General features: G+C 37.8%; 1 protein-coding gene across 1 annotated transcript in view; it reads left to right on the top strand.

Moving 5' to 3' along the window:
• Positions 1 to 503: 503 nt before the first annotated feature.
• The window catches only part of LOC127572708 (protein limb expression 1 homolog), a 34,712-nt gene continuing 22,946 nt past the window's right edge, over positions 504 to 12,269 (top strand). Inside the window, exons 1-2 of the mRNA XM_052020235.1 lie at positions 504 to 585; positions 5,870 to 6,033. Of these exons, the coding sequence (XP_051876195.1) occupies positions 504 to 585; positions 5,870 to 6,033 (246 nt within the window). The remainder of the gene's footprint in view (positions 586 to 5,869; positions 6,034 to 12,269) is intronic.

Genomic DNA, 12,269 nt, shown 5'->3' on the forward strand with positions numbered 1-12,269 from the left:
TTACTTTGGCAGAGGCAAGGACTCTGTCTACTTTGATTTTTATGTCAACTGAAAATTGACTGGATTTTTTTGACTTAAAGTTACAGATGAAATTCAACATATTTCAACTTGTGATGCTCAACTCCCACTAAGCAGACACATTTATGTGATTCAAAGAACTGAAACAACTAAAGTCTTTGACTGGTAGGTCAGACAAGGAATTTCTTTCAATGATTAGGTGGCTGTCAGTGAGTGTTACATCAAAAAGAATGAAACAGTAAAAACGAAGCTTGTCAGATAGCCTTCCAGCTAATTAGCTCCCCATACTACAAAAGTGAGCAAGCTGGGGATAAGGACCCCTGGTTGGCTTTTCAGACTACTCAATGTCTGATTGGCAGATGTATACAACAAGTCTTACCAGTCCATACTGCCTCATTGGACTTCCACAGAAGCTCAGTACAGAGCCAGAGTAATTCAAGCATGCGGGAAGTGCTTATATGTTATCTGAAGAAGACAGGCACAAGATGGATAATAGTCTGAAATCTCTGCAAGATATAGTCTCCTCAATGCTGCCTGACAAAAATCCTGCATTTATCTTCAAAGACTGTGAGTAAACTTTGTGAACTATATTTTTTAAAATATGTATCTTTATATCGTAGTAACAATCGCCAAGTTGCTTTAGCAGGTCTACTAGCTTGTGTTTTAAGCTATTCTATTTCCAAATCATACACATTTCTGCAATAATAATGTTCATGCTAGAAGGTCAATAAGTCAAATTTACACATGTGCCTTTGAATTCCAACATATCTTTATGAGATATAATTGTGCTTCTTGTTACATTTTGATTTGTTTGCTTTATAAAAACAAATTAATTATTGTGAAATTGAAAAGTACACATTCAAGAACAATATTTCAAGTTGATTTTCTTTGTGTCCTAGAGGTTGATAAAAATTTTATTTAAATGGTTAATTTTAGACAACAAATAGCCCCTTTAAAAGCAAAGGCTCTTTCTTTCAAGAAATCTGAATACTATTATGTTTGTTTCAAGGCAGTTGGTTCTGCTTTGTTCTTTGAAGTGGTTAGAATTTCAAGCAATTTATTTCACATGAAAAAAATATAACATTTAATCAAAAGAAAATGATGATAAATTAGTTTTATAATGGCAGCCTCACCAACTCTAGAACTTTGCAGCTCTATAAAATTCACAGTAATAACTATTATATAATTAAAAAGGACTACATTTTGGCTGTTAGGGAGGAATACAACATAAATTAAGGTTGAGGCATTTGATTGTGACTAGTCATTATACTTCATGCGGTGAATTTCATAAGTATGTCAGTTGCAATTTACTAACAGAATTTTTCTACCTGTGAATTAGTTGGAAGAGGGATCATGCCTCCCAAACAACGTAGTGCACTTTTAGTAGCCAAAATGAAAAAATACAAATAAAATATTTTTATATTACCATGCATATAATTTACATGGCAAATTAATTAGTTGCAAATATGAATGTGGATTCAAAATATATAATTAACTACTCTTGCCTTATTTCTAATAAGTAAGTTAAAAATGTTAAACAAAACCATCAGAATTCAAGCAATCACAGTCTTGATGATAGTAAATAAGGTGAAAAAAAATAAAGATCCCAAAGCACAGAACTTCTTCAAGACTGAAATTCACAGACACAATGTGGCAATAATTCAAACAGTGCAGACAAATAAGTGAAGCTGCAGATTCAAAATCATGAACAGAAAGAAAATTGTGAGAGATATACAGTACACCAGTCAGAAATTATAGAGAAAAAAGGCAGGATCGTGTATTTAAAATTCTTGCTCAAACCTGTGTTGTGTTTCCAGTTTTTTGTGTCTGTCTGAATTTCCAGCATTTACAATTCCTTTCCTACTTTTACAGATTAAAAATGTTTATGCTTCACTTAGCTTTTGAAATCACTGCTACATTAATATTTGATAGAATTATTTGTTAAAATATTTGTTCAGAAGGGAGGCCAGTTTGTGATTATACTATTTGTGTGGTACTTGATAAGATAACAGATAACTCAGTTCTAGTGTTGAAAGGCCTGTCATGTTGATGCACTCCATTGCTAAACTCTGTTCGCTTTTTCATAATCTCCAAGCTCCAGTTCCAACCAGTACCAAAGTTTAAGATTCAATGCTAAAATACAAATGACTTCTATGATTAGCTTCATATGGTAAGGCATAACATTTTGCAGCTATAAACTTAGAATCAAGATTTTTAGCTTCAGGTAGATTCCAAAATGAAAGGAAAGCTTAAAGTCTAAGGAAATCATAGTTATATTTTATTTTGTGCATTGTTTAAGATTCAATTGGTTACAGAGGAATTTAATATATCTTTAAAACAGTTTCCCTATTTTCCACTTAATCCCAATATTATCAGAAAGGAATTGTCAGTATCAGAAGAACAATCTGGAGCAAAAATACATTCATCCTGGGAAATACTAAAATACAAATGACTTCTGTGATTAGCTTCAGATGGTAAGGCATAACATTTTGCAGTTATAAACTTAGAATCAAGATTTTTAGCTTCAGGTAGATTCCAAAATGAAAGGAAAGCTTTAAATCTAAGAAAATCATATATTTTGTTTTGTGTATTGTTTATACTTTATATCGCTAAATTTCAAAGCTGAATTTCCAATTTCATATATTCTGTGACACCACACAGAAACTTTTAAGAACACCAGAGTAGTGTTGGCTAAGAATTACAATCCTACTTCCATCTACAGTAGTTGTTTACTGATTGAATGGCAAGATACAGATAGTGATTGCAAAATATTATTTAGATTTGATCTCTTAAAATTCTTAAATCTAGCAGACAAAGCCCATTTAAATGAATCCCATATTTTTCTAACAAAAGCTAATTGTACTTTAAAAGCAGCCAGCATCCTTTTTCCCTGAGTAACTAATATTCAATGACAATGAAGTCCATAGACTACTGGGACACCACTTTTATCAATCACCAAACACTTAATGTTTAAAATACAGAGCCAGCAATGAGAAACATATGCTGCATAGGTACTTAGAACTTTCCATACATCAAGCTTAGAGCCCATTATATATAAATATTGCTTTTTCAACTGTTAGAAACCTCTTAGAAATGACTGATTCTACATTTGATTCATTCAGTGACATGAACTCTTGAGGCTTTCTTTTGAATTTTCGAGCGCCACTTTATTCTCAGAAAATGGCAAAACGATTAATAAAACACTGAGTATACCAAATTTCCTGTTTTTATTTCTGATTTCGAACATGCATAGTATTTTGCTTTAGTGCTCGGGAAACAGGACCTGAAATAAACATTTGGAAAGAAAAACTGCAGGTACTACCAAAATCCAGCGTAAAAGCATAAGATGCTAAAGATATTGAGTAGATTGGGAAGCATCTGTTGAAAAAAGAAAAGAGTTAATGGGAACTATAGTGATTTATTTATTTGATGTTACATCTAGAGATTAGGTCAGTAAGTTTGAAATCCAAAAGCTGCCATGGCAACCAATGGGAATTAGTAAATATAACACACATAGTTTTCCTCTTTTGTAATTAAACAGAAAATGAAATGGGACTTCTATAAAAGGTGAAAATACTTCTTGCCAAATGTTCTTAAGCCTAATTCAGCAGATATTAGAAATCTTATTCTGTTCACAGAGCAGGGAAATTTGAGGGAGGAAGTCACTGAGTACTTCTTGTCATTTAAATGTAAACTATTTTGCATGCTGTTTTTATTTGTTAAAATAATTTAAGAGTTAAGCAAATTGTTATATTCATAAGATAATGTGTTGATGGAAATTGTTACTGAGAATACAAGGTCCGGGCTTAAGATCAATAACCCAAGAGACCACCACGACAACATATAGTGCCTTCAACATAAAGACAAATGTGAAAGAGACACATAACCCCTATTTTAAGCATATTTCATATTTCCTTACAACATAGAACGATGTCATTTTGGCCCATCAAGTCTATCCCAGCTCATTAATTCTATCCTATCCCTCATTAATTTTTCCTGCAACCTATTCTCTCCACAGTTCTGTCAACTACCCCAGATTTTAGGCATGGTTGTAGTAAATGGATTAGAGTCAGAGCCAAACTTGCTCGATTCAGATTTCTTCAATGACAGATACTGTGTAAAAAAATGTTTTTAAAAAAATCTAAAAATATCGCTGTGGAACCAGTAGTTCGTCCACTTAAAGCTGGTAAACTGCCATTTGTGGTGTGACCAGGAAACTTAGTCAAATAATATAATTGAAGATAACAGGTGGATTTGAACTCTTGACTCAGGTTACAATGTGCCGTTAATCATATGCCAAAAAAACCCATCTTTTACCCCACTGTGCATGTGGTTGTACCTTTATGCAGGTAGTCCACTATGAAGTAGTACAAGAACTGAAGGGTCACATTGTGTATAATCACAGCCATTGTTTAAAACTGACTTCAAGCACCGGAATGTAAAACAAGAAAATGCTGGAAATAATCTGCAGGTCAGACAGCAAATGTGGAGAGAGAAAAGAGTTAATGTTTCAGGTTGAGTGACCTTTCATCATGAAAGTTCATCGAGCTAAAACCTTGACTCTGTTTCTGTCTCCACAGACGCTGCCTGACCTGATGAATATTTCTAACATTTCTTATGTTCATTTCAGATCTCCCGCATCTGAAGTATTTTGCAATGGTAAATACTTGTCAACTGTATTTGACGTTCATTTCAAACAACCTGTTGTTCAGATTTGGCGAACATGTATGATGCAAACTTCCTCTGTGCTGCTCTGAGTGGAAGCATTATAGCCTGGAAACTGAAACTGAGACAGAGAGAGGCTGTTTGTAACCTTGGTGTCATATACAACCTTGACATGTGATTTGGAATTACACCACCTATCTATGAACTAGCTTGGACCATCTATTAAACCCCTCCTTGGCATTCCTTGACTCTGCAATTGCCTTGGCTTGTTTGCTGATGAAATCCATATCCATGCCTTTACTATCCCTAGACGAACATATTCTAACACACTCCAGAAATAAAAATAGAAAATGCTGGAAACACTCAGCGAGTCAGGCAGCACCTGTAGAGAAAGATACAGAGTTAGTGTTTCAAGTCAAAGTCCCTACATGTGAACAGATCTGAAACTCTGTTTCTCTTACCGTACCTGCTGAGTGTTCTTCAAGTATTTTCGCTTTTTATTTCAAATTTCCAGCATCTGTAGTTTTTTGATTTTCATACCCCGGGCCAGCTTCCCTCATTGGACTCCCTTCAAACTTAAAGTTATCCAACACCCGGCTACTTGTGTCCTGACTGTACCATGTCCCTTTCACCTGTCACCCTGTGTTGGTGACTGACACTAGTTAAGCAATGTTCAGATTGTAAAATGCTCACTGTTGTTTTGTCTTACCCCTCTATGCCCGAAATTTCTTCCAACCCACAACCCTCCAAGACATCCTCACTCCTCTAACACCCATCTCTTCCTCGTCCTCCAACTTATTTTCTTCACCATTGGAAGTTGGATCCTCAACTGCCAAAGCAGTAAGCTCTCTCAACCAACCTTTTACCTCCTTTTCTTTAAGACACTCACCCTTCCTCTTTGATAAGGCTTTTGGTCACCTGCCCTAACATTTCCTTATTTAGTTTGATATACATTTTTGATTTTCTAACACTTTTGTGAATGCCTTGGCATTTTTTTTTGCCATTTTAAAAGTGCTGTACAAAGGAAGTAACAGCTGTTGTTGTAAATAATTCATATTCAAAGACAAAGAATGAATTACATTTGCTCCTATTAACTGGCTTACCCAGTAGAAAATTAGGATAAGGGTGAGGTTTGCTGAATTTTAACTTCTAAACTCAAAGTAGCCTTTTCTTTGCCTTCATGTAGTGAACGTGGTAGAAACGTTGCAGGAGTTTTGGGAGAAGAAAAGAAATCAAGGAGCTGTCTTTAAGAATGGAAGTCTCGTGGTGTATGAGTCAGTGCCGTCCCCTGTTGCTCCATATGTATGTTATGTCACTCTGCCAGGAGGCAGTTGCTTTGGTAGCTTTCAGGTAACACTTAAATTGTATTTAACATACATTTATTAAATACATTAACATGTCTTTTATGTTAGAGTCTTTACAATAACAATGGCACTTCTTTTCCAGGTTCTCTATTCAATATCTCTTTGATTTTTTGCATATGTCTTAACTGCTGACTGGATTTATCTATATGATGCTATAATCACACACCATTCAGGCAAACAGATCAAAAATGACTGTTGTCATCCTAATATTTTATTAACATCTTTGATAATGACAAACTATTAAATTACCTTAGATTTTTGACAAAAGTACTGAATTTTTTAATGAAAATTTAATTCTATTTATCAGGGTCAGACAATGGAGAGAGATGTTTGGTGTTCCTTCTGCAAAACCCAATTCTCTCAGCCCGATATGTATGTTCTTTTGAAAAAAATCAAAGAGGAATTAAATGCTGAAATGCACTGATGCTCTTCACTGAATCCATAACGAGAAAGCACAAATTAAAGTAGGTTTTGTTTTCAGACTCATGAGGATGCACACTGCTCAATGTTAATAGACAGATACAACAACACATTGACTTATTTAACCTTCTGCCACATATGGATTGACTATTTATCTTCCCACTCACATCTGTTTATGAACTAATTTACCACAAGGATTTGGGGATTCAACAATCTCTGCGTCTATTTCTCCAGAAGTAGAAATATTAAATAACTAATGGAGAGCAGCTTTTGATGGTACAATCTCTGTTCCTAAATGTATTATGAACTGTTACTGCATCAGTTGATATCCATAATTCCCCACATCTCACATTTATAAATTAGGTTTGGACTGCTGATGGAATTGACAAGTGAATGTGAAGCAATTCATCTAAGAGAGGGAAAACTTACAGATGTTGCCTGGATTGGAGAGCATTGTCTTATGAGGATAGGTTGAGTGAGCTAGGGCTTTTCTCTCTGGAGAGAAGGAGGATGAGAAGCGACTTGATAGAGGTGTACAAGATGATAAGAGGCATAGATCGAGTGGACAGTCAGAGACTTTTTCCCAGGGTGACAATGGATAACAGAGGGGACATAATTTTAAGGTGATTGGAGGAAGATATAAGGGGGATGTCAGGGGTAAGTTCTTTACACAGAGAGTGTTGGGTGCGTGGAACACACTGCCGGCAGAGGTTGCGGGGGCAGGTACATTAGGGACATTTAAGAGGCTCTTCGATAGCCACATGAATGATAAAGAAATGGAGGGCTATGTGGGAGGGAAGGTTTAGATAGATCTCATAGCAGGATAAAATGTCGGTGCAACATTGTGGACCGAAGGCCCTGTACCGTGCTGTAGTGTTCTATGTTGTATGTTCTATGCATGTCCTCACTCACAGAGTGCGGTTAAAGAAGCAGCACCTTCATTAAATGAAAAGGAAATAAGAAACAGGTGAAATTTTGCAAGAGATTGAGATGGATATAGAGATAAGGTAAATAGAACAATGAAGAGCACGTCTAGATACTTCCATTGAGTATATACAAGACCTGAAATTACTGCAGTTTCCCTTCCACCTGGATAGAATTTCTGTCCATTCATGTCCCAGATTGTCAGAATGAAATAGGGTTATCCACCAGTCAGGTTCAAAATCCAGGGCATTAGCATTCATTAAAATTTCAAACAGACCATTGCATAAATACTGCAGCATATCAGAGGCTGGATGTCTTACGGCAAGTGATTCACCTACTGAAATCTCAAAGCTTTTCCATCATCTACAAGGAACAAATCAGGAAGGTGATAGGATATTCTCCAATCTGCTGGATGAGCGTAGCTCTGACAGCTTTCAAGAAGCTCAACATCATTCAGGGAAAGTCGCCCACTTTGATTGGCAGCCCACCAACCACCCTAAACATTTAATCCCTCCAATACCAAAACATAGTGGCTGCCTCTACCAAATGCATTACAATTACTCAGTTACTCTGATAGTAAGTACCTCCCAAGCCCATGATCTCCATCACCAAGAAGGACAAGGGCTTGCAGGCGCATGGGGATATCATCACTAGATCTAAATCCTGGAACTGATCTTCTTCAGTGCAGCAGTTCAAGAAGGTAGATCACCACCACCTTCTCAAGGGCAGTTAGGTATGGGCCTTACCAGTGAAACTCAGACCCTGAAAACGGATTAAAAGGGGGATCATATGAGATGAAGACCATCAGGTAACATTCTGGGCAGAAGCATTAAATCTCAGAACACTGAAGAAACCCAATCAATCTATCATAGCTGTGTAGTCTCTTAGAAAATACTTGTTTCTAGCCCAGTTGTTCCTCTTTTCCCCATATTGCCACAATAATTTTCTTTTCAACTCTACATTCAATTTCAATTTGAAAGTTACTATTGAATCAGCTTCAATCACCATTTCAGGCAATGTATTCCGGAGAACTATAACGACTGCATTGGAAAAATTCTCCTCGTCTTCCCTCTGTTTTTCCTCTTAAATCTATGGTTCCTTTCCTCCAACTCTTATAGCTTCTTCATCCTAACCCCCCTCACACCCCAACCATCAGTATGCCCTCAACAGGCAGGAGATAAGGGAACTGGTCCAAGCAATTTCTGCCCCAATTAACTACTGTGAAGGGAAGTAAAAGGTGCTTATTTATGTCTTCCTCCAATGTCCGGTGTCCAGGCAGGTGTATTGATCAACTTTCACTCTGTGTCTTCTGAATGATTTAGTGAAACACAGTGGAAGTAGTGAAATTGTGATTTCTTTACTTGCTAATTAGTAGTTATATTAATTATATCTGGTAACATTTGTCATTTAAGGTGTAATAGATTGTTCATCTTAAAGAAAAATCAAATTTAATGCTAGGTTATATCTTCAAGGATGATATAAATCCGTCTACAAGTATTTGAATATCCTACCTGTTTAGTACCGCATAAGTTGTCCCAGCTTTTAGAAGTGCACTCCCAACACAGGAGACATTGGGCCTCCGGTTCAGACTGCTAATTTATAGTTAGTCGGCTATGAGGACTCACCTGTCACCCCTCCTGTATCCCAGTGGATTACAGCTGTATTTTTTTTCCTACAGAATACAGGAGTTCCCACATACAGGGTAGCAGTGCTCGACAGAGTTACTAATAGAATCTATTGCATTCCATGCTGTACAAATGTTCTATTTTGCATGCAGCTTATAACTCACTCGTCGCAGTAATGGCTGAACTATTTCTTCATTTCAGACAATGTATTCCGGAGAACTATAATGACTGCATTGAAAAAATTCTCCTCGTCTTCCTTCTGTTTTTCCTCTTAAATCTATGGTTCCTTTCCTCCAACTCTCATAGCTTCTTCACTCTAACCCCCCTTACACCCCAACCATCAATATGGCCTCAACAGGCAGGAGATAAGGGAACTGGTCCAAGCAATTTCTGCCCCAATTAACTATTGTGAAGGGAAGTAAAAGGTGCTTATTTATGTCTTCCTCCAGTGTCCAGTGTCCAGGCAGGTGTATTGATCAATTTTCACTCCGTGTCTTCTGAATGATTTAGTGAAACACAGTGGAAGTAGTGAAATTGTGATTTCTTTACTTGCTTTTACTTCCTGCCCCACTTATTTCCCAGTCACCTATTCCCAGCAACACCCCACCCATCTACACTAGGAGTAATTTACAGCAGCCAATTAACCTGCTAACCAGCATATCCCAGGATGTGGGAGGAAACCAGATTACCTGGGGAAACCTACACAGGAGAATATGTAAACTATGCACAGACAGCACCGGAGATCAGGATCAAACCTGAGTCACTGGAGCTGTGAAGAAGCTGCACTATTGGTAGTATCACCATGCTGTACATAAAGGGTACCTATCCACATATATACCCTAATATTTTACAGAAAATAAAATGTGGAACTTAAAAGAATGTCAAATAAATTCTGCTTTATTGAGAAAGCAATTGCACTTACGCATTTTTAGTTGGAAGCTCTTAGACTTTCTGATCTGGTTGAAGATTTCTGAGTTGGGTCCCCTCCTGTTCTGGGAGATCTGTGGCGTTGCTGATGAGGATCGCTCCACAGAGCCTTTGGAAACCAGTGAGGTTACAACATCTGAGCTGCCTGAGGGAAACAGGAGCCCAGAATACCAAACTGCTAGCCTGAGTTACAGAATTTACTTTCTTTACCTTAAGTCCACATGATCAGTCATTACACTTAATGTACATGAGTAATATTTTGTCATGGCGTGTGCAAATTCTCACTAAGTTTCAATTTTATTGCTTACGTGATCAGTAATTGTATTGTAGCTGGTCCTGTTGTATTCAAGTTAAAGAAGGAATGTTGTCAATACAGTGAAGTCCCCCTTTCCTAATGCTGCCTTTTCATCAGACTGAAACCTCCCGTGATCTTGCCTGTGCCACCATGTTGGCAAATTATTCTAAACATTTATCACTCTTTGATTGAAGAAGTTCTTCTCAATAGCTGTTTTAAATTAACTTGTCACTGATTTAAATTCATATCCTTTAGTCCCGCTTTCCTGGTTTAATTTGAAGGAACTGGGTTTATTTTATCAATGCCATTTAATTATAAATACCTTAGTGAGCCTCCCCCTTAGCAGATTCCTTTGTAGACTTGACAGCTGGAGTTTCTTTAATCTTTCCACAAATCTCTTTTTCTTTGTACCAGCGATCATTTGTCTTCTACATGCCTTTGTTCATGTAGTTTAGATGCTACAACTCCAGAGAACTGCAAATGCTCTGTAGATGTACATCTTTCTGTGCTGAATGCATATCCAGGCATTCCAGAGAGGAGTGGGAGAGGAACCTCAGCCCGTGGGAGCTTGGAGGAGGCAGCTGGCTGTGACCAAGGTAGAAAGATCGGTTTGGGTATGTGCGTAAATTTTTGGAATTCTCTTGGGGGTTAAAGAAAATTTTTCCTGGATGATAGATGACTGGGAGAGAGAATGCAGGGCTGAAAATAATGGCATCATTATGCAAGGCTCCACTGACATTGATTGTTTTCTCTGGGGCAGATTGGCAGTTGTAACTGAGCACAAAGCCATCAATACGTGGAGCAGGTAGACGGGAACAGAGTGGCTGGAGGAAGGATTGACGTAGAGTATTAATTGCTTTGATGCCGAGAAGCATAGAAAAGGTATTGGTATTGGTATTGGTATTGGTTTATTATTGTCACTTGTACCAAGATACAGTAAAAAAACTTGTCTTGCATGCCGTTCGTACGGATTAATTCATTACACAGTGCATTGAGGTAGTACAAGGTAAAAACAATGACAGAATACAGAGTAAAGTGTCACAGCTACAGAGGAAGTGCAGTGCAGGTAGACAATAAGGTGCAAGGTCATAACAAGGTAGATTGTGAGGTCAAGAGTCCATCTCATTGTATAAGGGAACCGTTCAATAGTCTTATCAGAGTGGGATAGAAGCTGTCCTTGAGCCTGGTGGTATGTGCCCTCAGGATCCTGTATCTTCTGCCTGATGGGAGAGGGGAGAAGAGAGATTAACCCGGGTGGGTGGGGTCTTTGATTATACTAGCTGCTTCACCAAGGCAGCAAGAGGTATAGACAGAGGGGAGGCTATGATGTGCTGGGCTTTACCCACAACTCTCTGCAGTTTCTTGCGGTCCCGGGCAGAACAGTTGCCGTACCAAGCCACGATGCATCCAGAATGCTTTCTATGGTGCATTGATAAAAGTTGGTGAGTGTCAAAGGGGACATGCCAAATTTCTTTAGGAATCTCCAACAGTGATCTGTGCGATTTTAAATATTTTAAACTGAATACGGCCCTACCTTGAAGCTCATAAGAGATCTGCTCCCTGCCCCTACAACATGTCTTCCCCCACCACAGGTAAGTAATGTGCCCCACCTTGACACACCACCATTAAATTCTTATGTCGACTTAAAGGAACTTTAGTCCAGTTTCAACGACAACAACCTCCATTTATATAGCACCTTTAATATGGTAAAGCTTCCAAGCCCATTGCACGGAAGTACTATCAAAAGTGGAATGTGAAACAAAACCACATTAGGCCAAAGGCTCAATCAAAGGAGTAGATTTTAAGGATCATCATAAAGGAAGTGAGAGGGGTGAAGAGGTGGAGTGTTTGGTCTTAGACATGACTGTGAATAAGTGATATACTGTGGAGATGACGGGGAAGGATCAAGATCAGGAAGCTCCCTCTTGGAGTGTAGCATGAAGCCTTGGCCATCTTAAATCATGATTTCCACTAAAAATGTCCAGGGCTATCTGCAACAGATACACACGCAAATGAAATAAGAACAGAAAA

This window comes from Pristis pectinata, chromosome 7 (genome assembly GCF_009764475.1).
Source record: "Pristis pectinata isolate sPriPec2 chromosome 7, sPriPec2.1.pri, whole genome shotgun sequence".
NCBI classification, from domain to species: Eukaryota; Metazoa; Chordata; class Chondrichthyes; order Rhinopristiformes; family Pristidae; genus Pristis; species Pristis pectinata.